At 38.0% G+C, this 25,467-nt stretch overlaps 4 protein-coding genes across 7 annotated transcripts in view; 2 read left to right on the top strand and 2 right to left on the bottom strand.

The window, feature by feature from the left end:
• ift80 (intraflagellar transport 80 homolog (Chlamydomonas)) overlaps positions 1–760 on the top strand; it is a 36,959-nt gene extending 36,199 nt beyond the window's left edge. For all 4 annotated transcript variants that reach the window (XM_086080136.1, XM_086080138.1, XM_086080137.1 and 1 more), the window contains one exon: positions 155–760. In XM_086080136.1, coding sequence (XP_085936262.1) covers positions 155–265 — 111 coding nt within the window. In that variant the 3' untranslated portion in view covers positions 266–760. The remainder of the gene's footprint in view (positions 1–154) is intronic.
• A 169-nt stretch (positions 761–929) lies between these two features.
• c15h3orf80 (chromosome 15 C3orf80 homolog) lies at positions 930–3,351 on the bottom strand. Its single transcript, XM_086080140.1, has one exon. The coding sequence runs from the start codon at positions 3,234–3,236 to the stop codon at positions 2,547–2,549; it is 690 nt and encodes a 229-aa protein (XP_085936266.1). The 5' UTR covers positions 3,237–3,351; the 3' UTR covers positions 930–2,546.
• A 9,782-nt stretch (positions 3,352–13,133) lies between these two features.
• On the top strand, positions 13,134–17,394 carry LOC147171369 (uncharacterized). The gene is made up of 5 exons (XM_086081196.1): positions 13,134–13,268; positions 15,083–15,362; positions 15,446–15,563; positions 16,557–16,631; positions 16,722–17,394. Exons 2-5 carry the CDS (start codon positions 15,284–15,286, stop codon positions 16,786–16,788), a joined length of 339 nt encoding a protein of 112 aa, XP_085937322.1. The 5' UTR covers positions 13,134–13,268; positions 15,083–15,283; the 3' UTR covers positions 16,789–17,394.
• A 545-nt stretch (positions 17,395–17,939) lies between these two features.
• il12a (interleukin 12a) lies at positions 17,940–23,605 on the bottom strand. Its single transcript, XM_086081029.1, has 7 exons — positions 23,587–23,605; positions 23,366–23,517; positions 22,954–23,043; positions 21,758–21,799; positions 20,048–20,188; positions 19,917–19,958; positions 17,940–19,150 (listed from the first exon to the last, which is right to left on the bottom strand). The coding sequence occupies exons 1-7, from the start codon at positions 23,603–23,605 to the stop codon at positions 19,001–19,003; spliced, it is 636 nt and encodes a 211-aa protein (XP_085937155.1). The 3' UTR covers positions 17,940–19,000.
• Positions 23,606–25,467: the final 1,862 nt, after the last annotated feature.

Consider the following 25,467-nt stretch of genomic DNA (forward strand, 5'->3'; position numbering starts at 1 on the left):
GCCTCACGTTAATTGTTTTTCTAACAAGCTTTTCACTCGCGGATTACACGTCCAATCTGATGCAAACTCTTAATCCGTTCCATAGCGGCAATAAAGCTCAGGAAATCTTATCTTTTCTTGACGTTTCTGTCTCTTCTGTCTGTCGTTCTCTCAGGTTGAGGTGGATTGGGAAAAAATCCAAGCCAAGATTGAGATGGAGTTGTCCAAAGAGAGAGAGAAAGCTGCTAACGCGTCCGTCAGGAGCAATTTGGCCCAGCGGCGTTAATGTCAAGAGGAGCCGTATGATTTCCCTCCCAAGTTATGGAGAAAAGGAAGAACCCGATTGTTTCTGAATGATACCTAGCACAAGAAAAAAAAAAAAACTCTCGAGGTATTCATGAATGTTTATTGTCCGGTCTTAAGCTTGCCTTGAATTCATTTTCTTCCTCATGCAGCGCCAGCCAGATGGGAACATTTCCGCAGCAAAAATACCTTTGTGGCCTTCCTCTCGTTATCCTATCAGATATTTCAGTCTCGTTGTTGATCTTAACCGTCTTTGTAGTCTGTAAGTCGGTAACGCTTGTGATGTGTTTATAGAACGTGAGAAATATTTTTTACAGTTAATAGTCAACAAACACACTAAAACTCGTAAAAAGGGGGGGGGGGGAACTCAAAAGAATCAGTGTACAAAACAGATGTCACTTCTTTCTAAGTTGTTCCTGTATTCTTTCATGTCATTCCTATATTTTGTTTCATATTAGTAAATATAATTAAGATGAAAGTGTCCGAGCACTCCTTTTTCCACAGCGCAGACTCAAAACGATTGTCATGAACTTCAACGGACTTCATCAAAGTACGAGCCCTGGAATTCACCCAAAATGGGGGGTTTAATGAAATAAAATAACAAAAGTGTTGTTGTTTTTAAAATGAAAACTAACTGAAACCACATCTTACATTAATTAGTAAAACAAAAATATAATTATAGCCATCACGTCCTTCAAACCTGCTCCAAAAGCTAATTAAAACTAATTAATAATAATAATAATAATAATAAAACAGCAATTCCATGAAGACGATACTGTTACTTAGGACAGTTAGGAGCTCCTTAGCCAAAGCCAAAAGGTAAGCAGATCTGCATTGTTTGATGTATAGATTAACACAATGTAGCAATGTTAGCTTCTGAAAACTCACACATACTTGACGCACACAGATAGACAAAATTATTAAGTGTAAAGTTTTTTTAAAACATTTTTTTATAGGCACTTCCTATTTTTCCTCACCACATGCAGAAGCTACTCGCAGAGTCGCAACACCCTGACATCTTGCAAAGCTGACTTAATTTCAGCAAGGCATGAAATAGCGTGGGAAATCCCGATAATTGTTGATGAATATCTCGTTTAAATGCATGTCATTAACAACTAAAATACAAAAGCAAAGATATGAAAGCTTCCATCACTTAAATGGTAGCTAATACACCATAAGTGCTTGCTTATTCACATCTGGTTCACAGGAACTAAAATCATGGCCTCACACTGTTTTGCATCCTCGCATTTGCGTTCTTGTGTGCATTTATTTGAGGGAAAGACTCAACGCTAGCCTATCGTGCTAACACGGGAGGATGTCAGTTTTATACGACCCTCCGTTAAAATTTCATGTCGGCTACTAGAGAACGCTCTTGCCGTCTCACATGTAAGGAAGTCACTCAGCATTCACACCTCTTAAGCCTCGTAAAATGACCACTACTTTCTCTGGGGTCACTCCCCTCTCATCTGGCTCTTAAGTGGGTTCTAAACATGGATTTGTGCTTCTAAGTGCTAACCCCATCCACCCACAGATTTCTCTCTGGCGGCGCAAGGCCATCAGTCATGGTTGGCCAGTGTTGGATTACATGAGCCACCGCAATCACACTCCAGTTTGCACAGCTTTGAAAAAGAAAACCAGACTGGTCTCTAATTGTGAAATGTTCTGTAGGGAAAAATAAGTTGTTTTTTTTTTGCATCAAGTAAATGCCATTCTTCTGCTTATTTAATCCGCGTAAGCAGTACATAAATCCTGGCGCTGTGATGTATGTGGTGTCGAGAGTCGTTTTTGGATTGTTGCAAAAAGGTCACCTCATATTTCATTAGGCACGAATGATGGTTCCTGCACACCAATCCCTCCCCCTTCTCTTTTCCTGGATAAGGAGACTTTTGAAAGTGTTCTTGTTGGCAGATGTTGGTTTTAAGTGAAATTGAAGTTGATTGATTTTTGGGGGGGAGGATTTGGGGAGGGGGTGTCCTTTTGAAATACAAATTTGATACTTATTTATAAAAATAAAGTATTCAGCGGTATAAGCACCCATGATTAAGATGGCTGAGTACTGTACAAGTTAACATGATTTAAACTATCTGCCCTCAACAGAAGAGCATCATTTTATATCTCATTTACATAACCCAGGCGCTTATTTGCATAAAAAAGGCGATTGTAGTCTCTCTTTTATTGTCAACATTCGGTGTTAAAATTGCACTTGAGAGTAAAATTCAAATAAAAATAATTACAGGATATTGTCTTAATGCACGTGGTTCCCGTCAGACAGAGTTCCGAGATGTCCTTGGGCTGGGCTGCTGCCCTCCCGACCCCTCCACAACATCCAGTCTGTGCTCTCCGGGCCCCGGCCCGGCCGCCCTGCCTCTACCCGGACCGCTCGTCTCGTTTTCCGCCAGCAAGTTATCGTCGGAGCGGTCCCGGTGCATCTCCTGCATGCTCTCCTCGTACGTCGGCAAATATTTCACCTCGTCGTACGCCGGCAGGTTGGGCGAGGCGAAGTCCACCGGGTTGCACTCGGGGTAGCGGTCCAGCAGGGAGTCCTGGGAGGCTGACGCGTGGCCGTGGAAGAGCGACGGCTCTTCCCCGCGGTCCTGGTGCGGGTGGCGGCGCGGTCTCGGGCACACGATCCGCTGAATGAAGTAGCCCATGGCGAAGAGCAGCAACAGGATGAGGATGCCCGACAACTTCCGCGTGAACCAGCCCACGTTGTCGAAGAAGATGTGGATCGGGAGTTTGCAGCACCGAACCGACAATCCGCCGCCGCCGCCAACTCCGCCGGATCCGACGCCGTTGCTGCTCCCGTTCCCGGCGACGATGGGCGGGCAGCACTGTTGGCCGTCGGCGCACTGGACCTCCCCGCAGCTCCGCAGGGCTTGACACACGGAGAGGAGGCATGCCGAGAAAAGGGTGCCGGTACTTCCGCCGCCTCCGCCGTTCACACGGGGCATCATTGCCGGCTGTTCTTTTGTGGACCCCCGCCCTGGGAAGCGTGTGGCATGGAAGTCAGGTGTTCCGCCCCGAGCTGTGTTTGTGATCCGATTCTCACTGCAGCGATAGAGGCGCGGGACAGCAGGTGCACCCCCTCCCTCTTCCCCTTACCACCCTCCTCCCTCCCCGGAAGACCTCTGTGATTGGAGTGGCTTATTGATGAGCATCATGAATTTCTGATGGTGTGAGCTCACGTTCGTTTCCAAGTGCAAATACAGTACTTTTTTCTTTTTTTGTGCACAAAAACAAAGAAAGAAAGCATAATTAAAAATAATAATTTTCTGCGATCCTCATGAGGATAAACGGTACAGGTGATGAATTAATGGATATAGCTCTCCCTCGCTGAAATTTATGCTCGTGCCTTGGCTTTAGCATTGATTGAATGTAAACAAACAATTGCAGTTTTCTGTCAGCAGATACTTGTCCATTAAAATCAGTGGTGCCCATCTTTTTTTTGTTATATCATGAGGACAGCTTCACTCATACGTGTTGATGATTCTCCAAAAATATATTTAATTCTTATACATTGTTTTGTTTTGTTTTAACTCAAATGAAGCGGAAATATCAATAGTTAGCCTAGAAAATAAATTAATAAAATAAATAGGAATCAAAATATAATAAATCCTGCCTTTGTTCTACGTATATAACTCTTGTAACATTTACCACAAAAACTGGAGTGCCTTCAAATAATTCTCCTTAAAAAAGGCATTTAAACTTTTTAAGCACCAGGAACAATGAACGAGAATAATATTCAGACCCACTTTTGCCGTTTTATTCTATTTTCCTCAGTCTTCTGAATTTTAATGAGACACTTGATCAAGTATATGGGGAGGAACTAGTGTCGACTCACGCATGTACTGCAAATAGGTTATTCCGAATCTTTCAGAAACCATAATTTTGACCTTAACTCAAATATTGATGGCATGTAAATGTAGTTTATTGGCTGATCATTTAACTCTGGTTAGCAACTGGAAAACTCTCTTCTTCATGCCATTGGATATAAAAGTGTCGTTTCAGGTGCGGACAGCCGCATATAGCTAGCAACTATGTGACTGTTCCCATTGGGACATCAGGTAAGTTGATCGCCTTTCATGTTTTAATTGATGGAACATTATGTATAAAATAATAAAGCCTCAAACGGGTAATATTGTGCTTTTAGCAATACTCCCATCATGAACAAGCTCTGCTAGCAATATAGCTGCCTTGGTGTGCCGCCACGCACGCGTGTTTGGTGAGCTGGTATGGTCCTAAGTTAACTCATTCACTGCCATAAATTCATTTGAACTATTTCTATTAGTTTAACGTTTTTTTTTTCTACTTTTGTTAACAAGATTAAGAAAACCTAGATTTTTTTTAATTGTACATTTAAAACCGATATAAGATTTGTGATTAATCGTGAGTTAACTAGTGAAGTCATGTAATTAATTACAATTAAACATTTTAATCACCTGACGCCCCTAATTTTTAATCATCTTTTATTTTAAAGAAAATAAAAGATGATTTAAAAAATAGGGGCGTAATTAATCGAATGACTTCACTAGTTAACTCACGATTAATCACAAATTTTATATCTGTTCGAAATGTACAATATTTTTTTCTAAGTTTTCATACTCTTGTTAACAAAAGTTTAAAAAAAACTAATAGAAATAGTTAAAATTATTTTTTTTACGTCTTTAGCCGTCAATGGCAGTGAATGAGTTATGATTCAAACCTCATCATGCTAACAACTATAAACCTTCCGTCTTCTTCTGTCCTACTATATGCTGTACATTCAGACTGTGGTGTACAAAGTAGTCAAACCTCACATTCGTACTAAGTGTTAATCACAGTACTTGAGAATATCCTCTTTTATTTGGTCACTGGAGGAAGTCCCCGAAGAGCTCACTCTTCGGCTACTTTATACCCTCGCTGAACGTCGGTGGTGCAAGGCGCCAACGGATCTGCCCCTCTCATAAAAAATGAATAGTCCTTGCCTCGTGGGCTGTAATGACCCCCCCCCTCCCCCCATTAGCTGAGTGTCTGGACTCACATTGTAGCGCAGCATCACCCTTGAGGACCATGCGTTTGGATAGCATTGACGAACATAACCATAAAAGTAAACGTCCAGTTGAAGGAGGGCTCGCTCGACGTGTTAATTTACACTACAAAAGCAATAACTGACAAAGCCACTTTACAATCACAAGATACGATATGTCTGTAGAAGATGTCTTACAATTTGGATTTCAATCCACATTTTCACATTCGAGATTTCAGCACGTCACTTTTTTTACTGGTCTGGCTGAGAGGTTCGCATGCCTGCCTCACAGTTAAGACGATTTGGGGTTTGAATCTGCTTCCTGTGTGGGATTTGGATGTAATCTATGAACGGTTCGAATAATGGATGGATGGTATCATTTGGCACATCTAGACTGCTCGGTACAACATGACTTAACAAAAAGTTTTCAAAATGAATACAAGAAAAATAATGGAACGTACACCACAAAGCAAGCTCCCCCGTAATGCGATGTTCCAAAAATGTTAACTGTTAATGTCGTTTTTTTTGGGCCACCAAGGTCTGGAAGTATCCACATTGTTGCCCATGAAGTTGGAATCCTTTTAGTTTTGGACTTGTTATTCCAACTTTATGAGCAACAATGTGTTTCTAAAATGATGTTGGCAAGGGCAAAATGTGACCTCAACAGTGTCAAGGCCCTAAATGTATAATATAGCAAATCCCATTACTGCATCTTTACAACATAAAGTTTAGCAGAAGGTCGGCATGATGCGGCCTAATTTATGCAGCATCGTATTTCTTGTCTGTACTCTGCCTCAATTACGGAAACATGAGCAGGGCTTTTGTCTAACCAAATAAACAAATACACAATCGATAGCCACTGGCTCTAAGCGGCGACTTCACAAATCGTTACTTTTTCTACCCCCCCCCCCCCCCCCCAGTCCATATACTGTAGCTCCATGGGTTTTTCCCGGCATGTCCGCTATTGTGCCTCTCAGCGCAGCTCTTATTGACATGCACTGCTATTTTTAATTACAGCTCTCAGCGGCGTACGTGTTGGGGAAACGCGTAGAAAAATGCCGCCTTCTTTCTGGAGGGAAAGATTGACATCATTGGGATTGAGCACAATCCCTTCCAAGCAGCCGCCAGTCATTTCCATACGGTGGCTTCTCCATCTTTGCCATCTTTGTTTTCAATCGTGTTGAGCTATAAAACATTTCCTCTCGCTTGTCACTATATGTCCTCCACAAGACCCTGCTAACTAACCACTTCCTGCTTATTTCCCCCCCATAAATACGCCCAAGTTAGTTCCAGTGCAAATACGACTTCTTCCCCATATTGGAGCAACTTTCATATCAACAAACATCTGCACAAAAACGACTTGGGTGGGTTTCATAAACAGTTCCTTAGCAATGAGTTCTACACGGTATTATTTGTTTGTGGCAGCACATTATTGAGTGGTTAATCTGGCTACCCTCACAGTCATGAGGTTCTGGATTCAAATCCTGTGTTGAGGCGGGTACTCCAGCTTCCTCTCACATTCCCAAAACAAGCATGTGAAGTTCAGTGAAGACTCTCATTTTTCGTCAGAGTGAATGTCTGTGAATAATTGTTAGAGGTTATGACTCTCCATCCACTCCTATTAACCTTTTCCCATATCTATTATCATAAATTGTTAACGTTATTGTGCATAATAGTAATTTTGTATAATACCAATACAAAATAAGCACATGAGGTGCAGGTATAATTTTTGTCCTGTGCACTTGGAGTTGCTGTCCTCACTAATCACTGTAGTATCTGTGTGTTTGAATAGCATCTTAGAATTTTGATTAATCTTGAGTAATTACCCAATTAAAAGTATTTTTAACAAAAAAATGTGCCCACCAAATTTCAAGAGCTTCTACATTTAATGTTAGGAAGACGTCTTCAATATGTTTTGATCCTCTGCACAGACTCATCCTCCTCTTTTTCCAATCTGTTAATTACCTGCATAATTTAAAATGATTTAAAAAAATTGCCCCAATATTTCGACATTAATTTTTTTCCAAACGTCATACACAAACATTTATTAAAGGCTTTACTTTAATGCACATAATAATAATAATAATATTTTTTAATTATTATTATTTTTTATTATGTTGTACCTTGAAAGGCGGCTATAAATTAAATGAATTGTTACTTTAATGCAAGCAGTTACGTTTATTGCTCAAACACAACCTGTGCTACCTTTAACGTAACCACCCGTTGTCAAGTTAAAGGAGCATCTGTGGTCAAAATTAATAGCGTGATTAATCTGCACTAATATGTGATTAATCAATGAGTTACATCTTTAACTTTGATAACAATAAAAAATTATATATATATATATATATATATATATATATATATATATAGATAGATAGATGGATAAATAGAGGGAGGGAGGGGGAGAGAGAGAGAAGCTATACATTTTGTATGTGTACCAAATGTGGCCTTTAGCTCTAAATAGACACAATCAATCAATTATATCTTGATATTGCACACACATACACACACACACACACAGTAAGTGAATGTGCACACACAAGCCACTTCCACAAAACGTATCTTCTTCCCTTGCTGCATTAACCGAACGGATCATTTCAAGCAGACACCCTCTGTATGTGCAGCGATAACACGCCGACTGTAGTAGTGCGCTTTAATAAACGTGCGCTTCCATTAATGTGGCACAAAGGTTTCTCGTTGTGCTTTAATAATTCAGCCTTAACGGGCTCCATTAGGCTCGCGCTATATGATGTATGGCCGCGTTCATTTTCATTTGTCAGAGACGTTGATGCGCAGGCCACCCTGGCGGCCAACGTCATGCTTATCACGTTTGCATTAATTATGAAACAAAGAAAGCCCTGTCGGGCCTCAAATGTTCTTAATGGGTCTAGCCGAGGTCTCCGGGTTTTGCTTGGTTTGCGTTGGAGACGCAAAGCATCGACTCGGGGTCGCCGCCCTACAGGACAGCTTCCGCATGGTCCATTCCAAAAAAAAACAACAACTAACAAAAAAACGTTTGCCACTTGTAAAGAAACAAGTCCCACTTTAACATTTTACTTTATGAAAACGTTTGCTTCAATATAATGAACCCCCTTGTCATGGTCGATTTTACTGAGCAGCCAGGATGAAGATGCTTATACCGCCTTCCTACGCCGCAACAAGTTTTTCCCTGACGAAAGCTTTGGGATGCCCTCGCGTGGGCGTCATCGCTGTCTGCGTATTCCCGTCGGCCTGAACGTTTAATAGAAAGCAGGACCTGCAATGAGTCGTCCATTGTGCGAACACAAAAAAAAGTCCCACACCGCAGCTATTTCACACCCACATACTTCCTCTCGTCTTATCGCCCGGCTCGCCTTGGAGGGTTTTAAACTGGAAGAGGCCGCGCATAAAGTGTGCGTGCTTACTCGAACGTAAAGAGCCGTTATACTTACATTGGGGCTCGTTTGTAAAGTATCGGTATGTTGTTTTATGTGGTGTAATGGAGCCCGATGTGATAAATGGGAACGAGATGGGATGACATGGGACCAAGGTCACTGGATGGACCGCGTGAACTTGGACGCGGTTTCCCCAAATGTGTAGCTGTTGGCTTAACGGCTTTATTTGAGATGAAAAACAGCTCTCGGAGGCCCAGAAAAAAAAAAAATCTTAACAAAGCGCGGGAGTCTCGGGGGAACGTCTCTGGGAAGCTTGTGCTGAGCTTTGCGTTTTGACAGAGTGGGGAATAACCGTACAAGACCGCTATGGCGTTCCCATACAGTGATAACCCCCCCCCCCCCCCCTCGCTGAGGCAGCTTTGATGGGTAAACGCACTAAGTGATGTGACTCAGCATCATTTATGTCTGTTCAAGTTGAAAGAACTCTTGGTGGGGGGAGGGGAGGTTACACTCAAATCATCTTTTCTCATTGAAATTAATGGGGAAGGATAGTCACGAAAAAGTATAAAAAGAATGGCAATGATTATAAATTAGTTTTTATTTATTTATTATTATTTACTCTTTTACTGCCAAACGTTATCCAAAAAGATAACCCCTAAAGTGACAGCTCATTTTGAGCATTTTCACTCATCTTTCAAGGCAAACAGAATATAGTGCGCTATGACTCCGTAAACATGGTGGATACCATATGAAAGATTGGATTCCATTCTCTCATTAGAAAAAAAAAGAAGTATGGATTCTACCATACTCTGTTCTTTAGTAATCATCATTTGAAAGTAGGTAATTTCAGCGACACCAAACGATAATGGAAAAAATAAGAAAACAAGCTTTTTGTGATACATTTTCTGCACAACAGTGACTTTGACATTCATATTTTTTGTTTAGTGACGCTCTGTGAATTAGAGTTAATGTGACAAACGCTTTGATTATTCACGACATCCTTGAAAACGTATTTCCTAAGATCCATCACATTTTCATGTCATTTGCTCCATGCGAGCCCATTCAAAAGAGATACAATGCTGCCCTCCACTGGCCGTAGTTAGTGTTTTTGTTTATTTATTTAATTTTATCCAGCTCATTCATAAAACCAGAGCTGCCCAAGACGTTGCGCCGCCCATTGGAGGAAGAAAAAAAAAAGTAGTTAATGTCAATTAACGTTATTGGCAGTACTCGTTGGGATTTTTGTTAGCGTGAATTAATGTTCTTGGCAGGAAAAGAGTTCAATTAAAAATCCATCCATTCATCTGGCCTTTTGGCCTAAGTGCATCAGATACAATAAAAACTGCAGAGGCCCCAGAATTCAACCCTGTGGAACTCCATATGTTCCGTTACATATTTGAATTCATATTGCACATATTCGTCCGACATAGTTAGCGTGACGGGATTACAATAATAAAGAAATCGCACGACGTACCATCCCAACAGCCACAAGTCGACTACTGAGCACAGCAAATTCCCTGCAGCACAGATAGGCCAAATGTAGCGTGATCACCTGCAGCCAGTGATAGTCAAGCATCGCCAATCATTTGATTTGTGTGTATATCTTAACCTTTGCCGAACCCCTGAGGCTGACTCACCGAACCCTTGGGATTTGATCGTTCCCAGGTTAAAAATCACTAAATGGCTGACATGGTTTCAAGATGGAGAACTGGAAGGTGTGTTCTAACTACAAAGGGATCACACTCCTCAGCCTCCCTTGTAAGGACTTTTCAGGTGTGCCGGAGTCAAGTTGCCAACTTTGGGTTGTGAAAAATAGGGAGATTGTTTTCACTGGCGTATCGGCCCTAAGTTGTGCATTTGTGGACTTTGGAATATCGCAACTCAGCTTTTCCATGCCAAAAAAAGAAAAGAAAAAAGCCCTCCACCAAAACCACTGTGCCCCCCCCCCCCCCCCCATGTCCAGTCCACCAACAAGCAGCTGGAGATGACTCACTTCCTGGATCCCGGACACAGCAGGCAGACACCTGGAGGCTATATATAGGGTCAACTTTCCCTACTACCATATGCTTGCAGACTGGAGGCGGAGAGAAGGGGATTTTTGATCTCCCCCAACCGCTTCTGCTGAGTCACTAACAAGAAAAGGCGGGACTTCTGAGTTAAGCAAGGTGACTGCAATTTGGATACCCCCCCATGGGCTTTGCAGCCCAATGAGGCATCAAAGAGGGAATGTTGAAGGTCATGAGGCGGGACGTAATGTGAAGAGCTGCCACTATGCAGTCAAATGAAGCGATCGGATGGATATCGTGGGGATACGTGCGCTGTTGTGGAGATAGTTCACAATTTGCTTAGCACTTTTAGCTAATTCAGCAGTGGCCTCAATGCCTCGCAAAAACTTTTATTAACATTTCATACACTTTCAATTCACATTTGAACATTCCTCTCGCGTGTAAAAGGACGTTAACATTAATAAATTGATCCTAAAAGGAAGAAGATACAATATCTAGCACACAAACGGCAAAAGTCTTATTTTAAACATGAAGTATACAATTTCCTCCAGCTAATAGACCCACCGCTACCCCAAAATATTTCAGTTTGATTAAAATGCCCATAATATTAGATCCACTACTTGCACAATCTCATGAGTCCATTGCAAGAACTGCACCAAAAAATATACTTTTAGAAAAGTCATAATACTCATTTTTATGTGACTCAGTATGTGAGTGGATATGGTTGTCGTTTGTAGTGTTTGCACTTCTTGACACTGAAAGGTGAGGCTAATATTTTTGGAAACACTAAAATACAGTGCAATTGCAAATCTGTACTGTTACAAGCACAATGATTAATACCTAAGCAGGTAGATAAATTCATTAGCAATTATGTAAAAACGTTTTTGAAAAATGCATTTACATTTTATTTATTTATTTATTTTCGTTTTCAAATGTGTTGCTTCCTATCTGGCAAATTGAAGCTTCTGCCACACTCGCAGTTGACTAATTTCAATGCCTTAGGCAAAACAGAGTCATGTGTAACCAACGGAAGTGTAATAAATCCAAATGAATTATGAATGGGGCACTGTTTTTTTTTCTTTAAATAAAAATAAATAAATCCTGTACAACAGGGGCAAAGCAGTCTAGAGCTAAATGTGGGCTCAGTATATGGAAAGCACAATGTTCTTATTTAAATTCTCTACTTAAAGCTGTTAAGTATTAATTCTCCTTTTTGATGGACCCAATATTTTCATTGGTCAAGGTGCATACATGTTTAATCATCAACAGAAAATCACTTACGAATCAAACTATTTACTGTAACATACCATATAAGAAAAGGGGGAGGATGGAGTTAGGGGAATCAATACATGTCACGTGGTCACAGAGCTCCCCCATGTTAATTCTGCTTCTGCTATCAACACATTTCAGGATGAGTTCTTGCCAACTCACTACAATGGATTGAGTTGATTGAAATCGGCTTTGCGCATATTGCTGTCTGCAGTGGCATCTGCTGGCGGTTTGCTGTATCGCAGACTGACGTGGCAACACGTTTTCCCGCTCAAAATGACCCATTTCACCTTCCACCTCCTTCCACCATAACGTGTTTAAGTACATAGTTATAGCTTGTGTTTTGTCATTCGTCTTTTAATACACTATGTGAACAACAAGGGTTTCTATGTATTATTTTCCAAAAAAGACGTTGGTTTCAATGAAGAGTTCGAAGGTTTGACTTCAAGTGTGAATGGTTTCTCTGAATGGGTGACTGGCACTGACCTGTATATATAACTCGATAGCCAATAGCCCATACACTCCAGTGCAAGCCGTTGAAGTCACAGGGCGGCCATCTTGTGACTCCCACCTCGCAAGCAGTCTACTGTATAAACTATACAGTATGCGTACAGATGAGACATATACAGCTCGTAGGCAGTTAGTATAAGGCCTGAGGCGGAGTGGGGGGTTTGTGTCACTATTAGTAGTCACTATTTTTTAACTAGTTAAAAAGAAAAGGGCTGTATGTGCTGCTTTGAAGACCCCCTTTTTATTTTATCGCTCAGTTCCGTAAACCCCAATATTAGATTTGGCAGAGGCATCTTTTGTTGAATTACAGTTATAATTCTTTAATAAAAAATATACAAGTTTCCTCCTGTACTAAACATCATTAAGCATATAATTTATACATGTATTTTAGGCAAGTTGTAAAATGTCTGAAGTCCTCTTGTTTATGTTTAATACATTTAAAACACCATAAATCATGCTGTTTCTACGATGTACTGTCTCAAATATTCTCCAATTTCGATACTGTAAATGTATAGGATCATATGCTGAGAAACGTTTCTTGGGAGGAGCAATATGGCGCCCTCGCGACCTCAAAAGTCTTGGCCTATCAGCTATCCAGTCATATATATAGATCAGTAGTGACTGGTTACCATTCCAAGGTAAATCTTTCTTACCCAACAAAATTGTATTGACACCCCAGCATGCAGTCATACTCTGGACATCCCATTATTTATACTTACGCAATCCAATGACAGGATGTACTGATAACATGATTATTATTTTATTTCAAAACTTAACGTTTATTCAACTACCAAAACCCTCTTACTACAGCGTTTGAGTGTGAGTAATTGTCATTTGATAAAGTATTACTCCCAGAACTTGATGCTAATACACTTGCTTGTCAAATTAGCACTAGCATTAGCACTGGCGATGTTTCTAGAAAGTTGTATGTCTTTTATTTAAATATTTAATGTATGTAATGCAATGTTTGTACGGTGTCATTCAACATCTTCAGGCACGGTCGCTCAGGGAGGGCAGAAGAACATTTGTCACACTTGGTGCAGTCGCGGTGCTTTCACAACACAGGAACTTGCGCCGTTCACCACATTAGCTGATTATAATGTTGTCAGGATCGTGAGAAGCCAAAATCAAAATCATGATTACATTATTTGCATTAATTTTCACATCTAAGCAGCAGTACATTCCGTAGGTAAATTTAGAATGGTATTTTTGGTGCATTTACACTATGGTGTAGCGTAGCTAGCATATTGTAGCAGGCAGCTAGCAAGGCTAACGCTGAGAAAGCAGACGATAAACATACATTTTCAACTGCTGGCCCGTTTCCACCGACGAAATGTAAAGAGCACATATAGGTGTCTTGGATGACATTTTTCGCGTAAATCACTGCCGTTTAATTGTACATGCTTGAACCCAGCCGGCACATTCCTCTGGAAACTCCCTTCATTCGATCCTGGTCACAACATCGCCGGTCACATAGCGATAGGCGCCAAAGCAGCAGAGGTTTGCTGTAACCATAATACGTCTGTTAAGTATATTTATGGTGAAATGGCGAGTCAGTTCACAAGTTATGCCTCGTACGAATACGCTCCCTCAGTCGCCTGCCTGCATTCAAAAATCAACTGGCCACGCCCATGCGCTGTTCTAAAAATAGTAGTTTAATCGTAAACTGCCCAATGGAGGTATATGACGTTTGTAAAAGTGAACTTTTTGATAAAGCACTTACATTGAATTCTTTTATACTGTACTGTGTCACGACTCACGAGCGACACGCTTCATCACAATGATGAGTGTTAAAGTGGTCGAAATGATGATATGGTTCTTATCAATGACAGTAAACGCGTTGCGATGATTCACTTGTTCGACACAAATTTTCCTGAATCACTTGATGGATGTTATCATTAAAGCCCTTGTTTTAAGGTGAAAATAAAACTTACGTCAGTGCAGTGGATGTGGGATGGGGTGGGGGGGGGGGGGGGGGCGCTATGGATCACAACATTAGATCAGCGTGCTCAACAGAAAAACATGTGCAGTACTCCCATTAATTACAACTGCGGCAATTAGCGTAACGGTGAGTTGTATTTTTATTCCTCAACCATTTTAGAAATTATAAATATAATAGAAATAAGCAGTGCCTTGAAAAAGTACTTCCTCCTCAATTTTTTTTTGTTTGCAGTGTCCTCACTTTAATGTTTAAGATCATCAAACAAATGTAAATATTAGACAAAGGTAGCCCAAGTAAACATAAAATGCATTTTTTAAATGGCAATATTATTATTAAGGGGGTGGGGTGGGCTGGTGGGTGGAATTAAAGCTACTTGACCCTATGTCGACCCTGGGGCTGCTTTGTATCTTCATGACATGGACGAGAGGGAGAGTGTTCGGCCACTTGTGGCCTATAGTCAAAGTCAGGGAGCAAGTATAGTACTTTTTCGCACAAGGCCAGATCATTTTGAATAGTTTTCACTATTTAAAAAAACACAGCATTTTTCAGTGATCATTCAGGACATTTGATGCAACAAGTTGAAGAGTTTCCGTTGGGCGTTGCGTCTATTTGCTCATAGTTTGATAAAGAAGAGAATTGAGAAACAGCATTTCCGGCGTTACCGATGTTCGTCACTTTGAATCATTTCCAGCAAACCATTGTCTCACAATTTTGGCGGAAGAGAGCCTGAAAAAGGAAAAACGAGTTGGAGGAATGACTAACGCACTTCTGCTTTTGACGCCTTAAATTTGACCGACCGACATCAGCCAATTCATTCTCTCCTCGAAGACCCAAAAGAAACAGGCCAAAACACATTTTGGACATTTTCCCATCTGTCTTACCGCTCTTCAAAATGATGAACACTGGAAGCCTGCAGAAGAGTTTGACCGTGATGGTCGTGCTGGTGGTCGCAGTCACGTGCGGAATAGGAGGTGGGTTATTGAACATCTTGATGTGTTTGCGCTTCAAAGCCTCAATCACTGCACTAAAATCTCTGTTTTGTGTTGTGGTCCAGCGGGGATTCCGGGGAAGCCTACTGAATGCTGCAGGAAGGTCAGCAGGAAGGAGATCACAGAAGACGTTTTTGCATTCCGAATAGCAGAACGTCATCCGCCATGCCAAGCCGCCGTCATGTGAGTCGGGCAACACATTTAGATTATATTTAGAAAAAGTGGGAACAATTTACTCAGAAATACAGGAAAAAAAATCAGAAAAACAGAAAAAAAAATCAGAAATACAGAAAAAAAAAATCATTAAAACAGAATTAAAAACAAAACCAAACAAAAACAAACCCCCCCCCAAAAAAAATTCTCAGAGATATTTTTTTCAAGTGAATGTGATACACTTCCATAGTAAAAAACTAAAGAAAATTGGGAGATAAAACGGCTGTTTTTATGTTGAATTGGAGTGAAATATCTATGTACATTCCAAAATAATTAAACAGATTGAGCCATATTAAAGTTTCAAACTGTATAAAACAATATTCAAAAATTTGCGATCGCTTTTTTTCTATTATTATTATTATTATTATTGTCATTATATGATATGCTATGTATGATGTTTATGTGTTAAATAGGGGGTAAAATTACACTGTAAGCTGCAAAATATTAAAATTTATTGACCAGTTTTAAATCAAAAAGTGTTTAAAAAATATCCTTATTATTTAAAGTGGAAGTCAACCTTAAGCATTTCTTGTCAATAATATGTTGTTATTTTGGAAATTTGAGTTATGAAGCAAAATCCAGCCATTTTTATCCATCTCAGGGGGCGGCCATTTTGCCACTTGCTGTCGACTGAAGATGACATCAATGTTGCTTGGCAACAACCAATCAGAGCTCACCTGTTTTCTGAAGCTGCGCTGTGATTGATTGTTACCTGAGACATGAGCAACATTGATATCATCTTCATAATTCTTAACTCATATTTCACTAACACAATTTAAAACATAATAATCGATGTAAAAAATATGAATCACAAATAGTTAAATATGTAGGCTATACAGTTTTATATTTTTAATAGTTAAAAATCCAGCAGGTCACATTGATACCTATAAATCATGTTTGGTGTGGGAAAAAAAATGGCAACCCTCGCTACCGCTAACGATGCCAACTGTTGACATCCTCCAGTTTCTACACCAAAGATGGCTCCTACTGCGCTCAAATGCGCGCTCCGTGGGTCATGGAGAAGATCGTCACCATTAAGTGAGTTGCACCTTCATCACGTTATCATCACCATCATCGCACCTTCCACAATTCATGCTCATCTTCCGCTTTCTCATGTCGACGTCACAGGAGGGCGGCTGTTACTCGAGCTCTGACCACAGGCTCGCCATCCTCGTCCTTCGCTGCTGCATCGTGATCATCTGAACGAGAGGAACATCAATTATTTATTAGATTTAATAGAATTAGATTCATAGGCTTTATTTATTAGAAACATGTTTTACTTGTAACTTATTTTTGTTTTAGAAAGCCCCCCTGCTGTCTATGGGTCAATGTCCTGATGTCGGCGTCATGTTTGAACTGTCGTTTAAAGTTCTAGTCATGGCAAAGATTGAAAGATTGAGCACAAACAAGTTAAGCTGACATTACGTGTAAAAAAAATGTGTATTTTTTTTTTCACCCTTTAAAAAAGTCATCTTCAAAGAGACTACGTCATCTACAATATATTCTGGTGAAAAATAATACCCCAATTTTTGTAAGTGTATTGAAGAAATAATTGTTATACCAGGTGACAAAAAGGAGCAAGCTAATTACAACACAAAGATAATAAATATATTTTGATGAATTGCATTGTGTATTTACTCCTATTTGTTTATCTAATTTGCACATTATTCTAGCAGTTGCCCTGTAAATGGCACAATTGACTAGAATTAGGTATTACCGGTGGTACACTGGTTCCCTCTAGTGGATAGAGTTGTTCCATTGCATTGACCTTTTTAAATTCAATACATTCACATTTAAGAAATGTTTGTCTTAAACATTTAATTTGGTACAATTTATTTCAGGGTGTTTTCAACAAATCATTTGTGTCCTCATGAAATAAAATGTATACAAGTAAACGCATGATAAAATTACCTGTAAAAGAATTTTGCCCTGCACATTGATCTGATTTCATATTTAATAAATATCATTCCTAAAACTTAAAGGATCTTTGTGCAGTTTGTCACCTTTTTTAAAAAATGTTTTACTCGCGACTGCCACTTCTGGCCCAAAGCGTCACTGCAGCATCTGTGTCAGGCTCGTTCATGGTGCGCGTGCGAGTAAAGGGAAGATAAAAGCTGATAGGTGCAGTCAGAGTTAAACAGTCAGGGCTCTTGGCACAATGCACATTTAACTATATACTCCAGTATATTGTGTGTTCATGGCTCAAATGAAGAAAAAAAAAATCACTCATCTCACCAATTTGACATGCAAAAAAATAATTTATTATAAATACTGTAGTGAAAAATACATTCAAAGCAAGGAAATTAATAAGTGTAATAAATAGAATAAATATGTACTCTCTTCCCAAATATTAGGTACCATTCATATAGAAAGTGGCCAACATGGCTGACTGCTGACGTATGCCGCTCTGGTTTGTCCGAAGCATTCATTATGGATTTCCTCGTGAGAAATCACAGCGTGTGATGCTATATTTGAGCTTGTTACGTTAGCTTAGTTTGTTTCCAAATGTGACGTTTGTAAGAGGATATCAAATAAACAAAACTTGCTGTTTCATTTCCTTACTCACTGCTTCTTCCACAACTCACTGTCCTTTCTGGCCTTGTGGCACATGAAGTCTGCCTGGCAACAATTGTAGCAATTTTGATCAAATATTTTTGGATGCCTACTTGCTTAAACTCATTCACTGCCATTGACGGTTATAGACGTCAAAAAATCATTTTAACTATTTCTATTAGTTACATTTTTTTTTTTTACTTTTGTTAACAAGAGTATGACAACCTAGATTATTTGTATTTGTACATTTAGAACAGATATAAAATGTGTGATTAATCGCGAGTTAACTATTGAAGTCATGCGATTAATTACGAGTAAAACATTTTAATAACGGGCCTAATTTTTAATAATCTTTTCTTAAAAAAAAAATAGTGAAGTTATGCGGTAAATTACAATTACATTTTTAATCGCCTGACGCCCCTAATTTTTAATAATATTTTCTTCTTTAAAAAAAAAAAGGAAAGAATAAAGAAAAGAAAGTTTGGGCGTCAGGCGATTACATTTTTTAATTGTAGTTAATCGCATGACTTCACTAGTTAACTCACGATTAATCACAAATTGTATATGTGTTCTAAATGTACATTTTCATACTCATGTTAACAAAAGTGGAAAAAAAAATGTTAAACTAATAGAAATAGTTCAAATTCATTTTTGACGTTTATAGCCGTCAATGGCAGTGAATGAGTTAACTTTTATTTCAGTTGTGATATATATATTTTTTTATACAGTACATTCAATTATTTTAGGTGATGTTCAGTATTGTTATTGTTTGAAGAGTGGATTAGGATTCAAATGTTCACGGGCTAGTTACTAGTTACTAGAAAAATGCCCCTTGCTGAACTTTTGGTAATCTGTCATGAGATTGACTTCCGGTGGTCTCCTGAGGAGATGTAGCCCATCGCTCTGTTGATGGTGATGGCTCGGACGTGGAAGCCTCTCAACATCTTGCACATTTCACGTCGGTTGGTGAAGCTGTTGTCTCCCCACATATGGGAGGTGTCCTCCTGAAAACACACACACGTGTTTTTTGGAAGTGAAAAAAAAAATACTCATGGTATCAAACTTTTTGTTGATGTCGGGCGGAAACCGCATGACCAAATATGGACAAATTGTTGTGTCCCCCATGTCATGTGTTGCTGTTTTTATGCATTACTAACTCATTTAAGTGTTGAAAAGGGCTTGAGAAAATAACTTGTCACTCTCGTGAGCGCTTTTACTGTCTAACAATAAGTGTTGTAAAACTCCGCCTCTTTCTAGAGTCGTGCTGCATTATTTCCCCTCTCGACTGAAAACCTGGAATATTTTTGGGAATTGGTTAGTTACATTTAAGGAAGTGCTTTTAGTTAAAAATGGATCACAGAAGGAATTGGTCAGCCAGAAATGTAATTAAATTTTTAATTTACATGCAGATTTATTTTTGCCGATTCATCACTCATGGCTCTAAGATTTTTGAAAAGAGTTTATGAAGATGATGCAACAAGCTCTTTTCTCCAGTGTTTTCAACAGATTTGTGAATAATGATAAAACTTAGCTTTATTCTAATGCTAATTGCTGCAAAACGGAAACAGATAGAAATATACTTTTTTTTTCAGATGAAAGAAGACACTCTAATCTTTCTTTTGGTAGGTTCCATGTTTTTTTTTTAACAATAGAATACAATATTCTGCAAAATCAGTCAAAATCCAGTAAAACAGGAAGGAGTGAAGGGGGTTGCTTCAGTGAAATTGGCTGAAAGTGAATGAGTTAATTATTAAATAATAATAAAAATACCTCTGCCGAGCTCATCCCACCATTTACGCTCAGGAAACAGGTCTGTGAAAACAAACAAACAAACAAAGAAAAAACAAATATGATGTCAAGCCATCTTCGAAGATTATATGACTTTTTATGACAACTCGCACCTTCAGGTTGTGGATAATCCCCTGGGCCGGGCTCAGAAGAGCCATTTCGTTTTGCGGGTTTTTGAGTTTGGCCTTGAGGTAGGACCCAATGAGAGCATCATAGTGGGCCACGTCCTTCCTGATGCTCATCACACACTCGCTCTGTGAAGGTCAAATGCATTGCGTCACTTCTGCATTCATCATCATGCGCACATATTGTAGACAGAGTTTGTGATACATCTTATTAGAGTATGGAAGTGTTACTAATAAAGTGGCTTGTCGGGGAGACCGGGGACGATAGTAACACTTTTTGTTTGAGTGTGTGTAACTCATTGATCTCAAAGTTTGATATTGTGGTGCCCATATTTGTCTGCTATAAATGACACTACACCATCACAGATTATGTCATGTACTGTTAAATACAAAGTGGTATGTTGTTACAACCGACCTCAGTAACAGGGTGAGTTGTAACGCTACTTGGGGATGGATGTAACAAACGTTATTATGCTTAAAAAAAGATCCATGCTAATAAATTTATGGAAGCACTTTAACTCATTCACTGCCATTGACGGCTATAGTCGTCAAAAAATCATTTGAACAATTTCTATTAGTTTGATATTTTTTCCACTTTTGTTAACAAGAGTATGAAAACCTAGATTATTTTTTTCATTGTACATTTAGAACAGATATCAAATTTGTGATTAATGAGTTAACTAGCGAAGTCATGCGATTTATTACAATTAAAAAATGTAATCGCCTGACGCCCCTAATTTTTAGTAATCTTTTCTTTTTTTTTTAATCTTCTTTTTTAAAGAAGAAAATATTATAAAAAATTAGGGGCGCCAGGCGATTAAAAAAATATTGTAATTTATCGCATGATTTCACTAGTTTTTTTTTTTAAAGAGAAGATTAAAAAAAGAAAATATTATTAAAATTTAGGGGCGTTTGGATTTTTTTTTTTTAAACTAATAGAAAAAGTTAAAATGAATTTATGGCAGTGAATGAGTTAATAAATAATAAAGGAGGAACCATAAACTTGTTAGACTACAATAATAATAAAATAATGAATCAAAAGTACAAAATGAATGTAATGAAAATAAATGCAATGTAGTAAATAAATATATATAACATAAAAAAGATTAAATAAATATTAATAATGTATAAACTGGTATTCTGGTATGGTATATCTTCTGTCATCAGGCAAGAAGGGGCTTTTGTTTGGAAGTTTGTTTGTTTGTTTAGTTTGTTTGCCTAGTCATGCTGTACAAAAGGAGACCAGTACAAAATTTCGCCACAAGGGGAAGGTTGTAACACTTTTTAAAAAGTGACAACCCTCCCCATGCCTGGCAGCCATTAAAAAGCTAACCATTTTTAGCATTTAGCTTCAAAGCTAGCGCTAATATAACACTACTACTAAATGAGCTTATGTAAGTCAAACAATTGTATCTGCAACACAGTGGACAGTGTGCACAAAAACATCTTTTGGTTTCTCACCTAAAAATTCGTTTTTTGGGGGGCTCCAGAACAGATTGCAACTCAGAAACATGAATCTTCACCAGTAAGCTTAAATTGCAAGTGGGCATAGACGGTAATTGATGATGTCACACTATCTCATTTCTGATTGGTCAAACTAAGGGTGTTAGTTCCCTTAGTTATCCCTTTGTTACAAGACTCCCCAGTCTCCCCTAAAGTGTATATAGTCGCTAAATGTCAAAACAAAGCTATAGTTACCTCACTGAAGGATGTACGTCTTGGGGCCATGCAGCTGGAATTCTATGGCAGAAAAAAAAGAGAGAGAAAAAAATCGCAATGAATTATAAAGTACAGAGTTCCCTAAAGTGACATTGGGAAGCAAAACAAAATAAGAAACTTTCTCATCCTAACTAGCGAGGATGTTTTCTTGCTTGAATGAGAAACTTTCTTGGTAGTATGAGTAGTATTTACCTGCTCGTGCTAGCTTTATTTTATTATTTATTTTATTTTTTTATATATTTTTTGCAGACTGCAAGACTGCCATTTTAAATGTCTCTCAGACACAACATAATGGTGACAGTATAAAGCAGCAATGCCCTTATGATAAATTCCCAGGTGGAAATATAACCAATCTGTCAATCATTTTAACTCAGAAATAAATGCAAACCGAAATGTAGAGTAGATACAGAATCTCCAATGGACTATACTTTCTTGTACTAATGAGAAAGTTTCTCATTAGTACGAGAACTGTTTTTTTTTCGTTCTAATGATAAACATATTAATACCCCCCCCCCACCCCCACACACACAATTTCACTTGAGTGGCTCTGCATTAAAGCATATGAAAAAGTTGGATATAGAGGAATTTACAGTCCAAATGTTTACATTTAACAATATATATATTTATGATATGGACATCTTATAATATTATGAACAATAGAGCAAAATATTAGTCTCAAAAATAGATTTAATCATTCTTTGGGGGCACCTAGAATAATGGGATTAAAAAAAATAACATGAAGATTATTTGTTTATTTATTTCAATAAAAAAGCAATCCTAGATATTTATATTTTGGAAGCACATTGCATTCACTTGAAAAATAAAACACTCCTGTTTTTCTGTGTCATTTTGGGGGCTTTGTTTTTTTTTTGAGTAATTTTTTTATAGAATATTTTTTTCACCAATGTTTCCAGAATAATCTTTGTTTTTTTAATATATTTTTTTCTGTTATAAAAATGTGGAAAACAGAAAGAATATTCAAAAAAATTATTTTTAAGTGGATGCAATACACTTTCAAATGACATTCCAAACCAAATTCAAGCTATTTATATGATTAAAGTGCTATAAACACACCATGAAACTGAGGACTGTATACAGCTCACACTCAAGTCACAGTTTAAAAAAAATAGTATGCCTTCAAAATAAAGGTTATGAACAAGGCAAAAACGTGTCACCTGTTGCACATTGGGCGCGCAGGCTTGCGCCGTCTCGGCCGAGCTGCTCACAATGACTTTGTTGTACATAAGGCCGTGACACGTAACGTTCTTCAAAACACACACAAAAACATAAAGTCATATCAGGACCTGCAATATGTAAACATTCCGGTATTTTTTTTTGTAAACTTCTTCCCTCTGGCATGTTGCTTTATTTGTATATTGGTTTTATATAATCAAAAAATTTATTTAGTCATTGGATTATGACATTGTTGATTAGAATGGCTATTTTTGTATGTTGAGCTATTTAAAAAAATAAATTAATTAATTAAAAAAAAAAAAAAATATATATATATATATATATATATATAAAAGGATGCACAGTGCATTTTGATGTGCTGCTGCTGATAATCATTATAATAATTGTACTTACATTGCTGAAAAGCTCTCTGATATTCGCCAAGAGGCTCGCGAAGAGCTCGGAGCATTTTGCGCCCTCTTGCGCACTCAACTGCGCGTGCACCGGCAGCGACGTGGAAGTGCGCCACTTCAGCGTGGATGTGACCAGCAAGCAGCTCAGCAAGTCTGAATGGGAGAGACATTTTTTTTGTTTTGTTACGTTTAACAACTCACATACGCACGTATCCGACTCACAGAAATGAAAGTTTGCCATCTTTGTCTTGTGTGCTCAATGAAGTGCCTCCGTTTTACCTGATGGATTTATATGTTGATTTTGGGATTATTCTCAAGGGGATATTCCCACCCCCGCCGCGAAAGAGAATATATGGTGAGCAAAAGGGAGCCATAAAGCCATTATGTCATTTCCCCATTTAAAATGTGCAAAAAAAAAAGGAAGTCGGTGTGTTGTGGTGATTAATTTTGCGCAGAGCCAGTTTTGAGCCATTGGGTTTCGTCCGTAAAGTTTCACGTTATAGAAACGATTCACGTTCTAAAACGAAAGGAAATCCCGTGCGTCATCTTCCCTTGCTAATATCTGTACCAAAATGTCAAACTGTTATGTGAGATGAATAACAATCGTGATATTTTGCTATATTTTTTTGTTTTCCCCTTTTAAGTTGAACCATAATTGAACAAACTATTATCCTTCACATCATGTTTTTAATTTCACTACGCCATTTTTTTCATGTTTATATTACTTAAAAAAAAAACACATTTTGACAATTGCTGTAGACTGAAAATGACATCATGGTGCTCAGAGATCAGGTAACGACCAATCACGGCTCACCTGTTTTCTGGGTTTGGTCATGTGACGTTAGCAAACTGAGCTACGATTGGTTGTTTCCTTTTTTTGAGCATGCGTGATGTCATCTTCAGTCGACAGCTAGTGGCAAAATATGTTATTAGAGGTTTTCATTATAAATGAAAATTAATGAAGTTATCACGTTAATTTTAGACAAAATATGATCTTCTTAATCTTGCAAATGGTAGTATCCCTTAAAAAAATTCTTGCTTTTAAATATTAATTTAGGTATTTCTTTTGTAATTTATGTGCAATATGTTTGAATAAAATCATTTAAGTGCAGTTTTTTTTGTTATACATATTTTATATTGTACTTCTATATTCATTTTAAATTTGTACAAATATGATTATACCATTACAAAAAAATCATTTTACTTTTAAATGAAATATGTATCGCTGTAACACGGAAGTGTATTTTTGTAACTGCAGAAAAAACAATTTAAAAAATATTTTTTAATGTGATAAATTTCACTTTTGAACATTATCTGTTATATGTTTTAACGTGAAGTCCTTTTGTTTCAGATCTTTTTCAACACGTGGCCTTATTATTGTTATCATTAATAATATGTACAGTATTATAGTGGAACAATGTAGTTATATAGATAATAGGGGTGTAAAATTAGTGCGTTAATTTTGAGTTAATTTAAGTTCCTTTAATGGCACAAATTTTTCTAACGCGCGATTGACCGCCCCTTACTTGGAAAACCTCTACTGGGGGAATTCCAATCGCAACGCAGCAGACACGTCCACGTCAAAATTTAGCAGTAATAAATTTTATAATAATAATGCATATATTTGTGGAGACTGGGATCAAGTTGTATTTTACAATTTAAAAAATGTTTCACAAGTTAAAGATTAGATAGCTCTTAATATGAAAAGAAAAATGCACTGAGCTGTCACCAATGTCTTACAAATGCAATTATGCCATCTAGTGGCAGAAATATGACCAACACAAATCAATATTACACTCGTTTTTACAGTACAGTACATATTAAGTACATTTTAACTCAATTTTATGAATTATTATGAAATTACTGTATCAATGACTAAAATATGTAGCCATATTTCTATTAGTTAAACATTTCTTCTCACTTTTATGTTAGCAAGAGTATGAAAACTTAGAAGAAAATGTTTATTGTACATTTAGAACAGATATAAAATTTGCGATTAATCGTGAGTTAACTCTTGAAGTCATGCGATTAATTACGATTAAAAATGTTAATTGCCTGACATCCCTAATAGTTAGTAACGACATAAGACGCAAAAAGGACCCC

The sequence above is a fragment of the Leptonotus elevatus genome, chromosome 7 (assembly GCF_054856555.1).
Source record: "Leptonotus elevatus isolate MCC_2025b chromosome 7, RoL_Lele_1.0, whole genome shotgun sequence".
NCBI classification, from domain to species: domain Eukaryota; kingdom Metazoa; phylum Chordata; class Actinopteri; order Syngnathiformes; family Syngnathidae; genus Leptonotus; species Leptonotus elevatus.

What these genes read in the sequence shown, in the direction of transcription:
- c15h3orf80 (XM_086080140.1), bottom strand. Translation starts at nt 3,236, where the DNA reads ATGATGCCCCGTGTGAACGGCGGAGGCGGCGGAAGTACCGGCACCCTT.
- LOC147171369 (XM_086081196.1), top strand. Translation starts at nt 15,284, where the DNA reads ATGATGAACACTGGAAGCCTGCAGAAGAGTTTGACCGTGATGGTCGTG. An exon ending in AGTCACGTGCGGAATAGGAG is followed by an intron (nt 15,363 to 15,445) that starts GTGGGTTATTGA and finishes GTTGTGGTCCAG; the next exon opens with CGGGGATTCCGGGGAAGCCT. An exon ending in CCATGCCAAGCCGCCGTCAT is followed by an intron (nt 15,564 to 16,556) that starts GTGAGTCGGGCA and finishes GACATCCTCCAG; the next exon opens with TTTCTACACCAAAGATGGCT.
- il12a (XM_086081029.1), bottom strand. An exon ending in GACGTACATCCTTCAGTGAG is followed by an intron (nt 20,189 to 21,757) that starts GTAACTATAGCT and finishes TGACCTTCACAG; the next exon opens with AGCGAGTGTGTGATGAGCAT. An exon ending in GTGGGATGAGCTCGGCAGAG is followed by an intron (nt 19,151 to 19,916) that starts GTATTTTTATTA and finishes GTGTGTTTTCAG; the next exon opens with GAGGACACCTCCCATATGTG.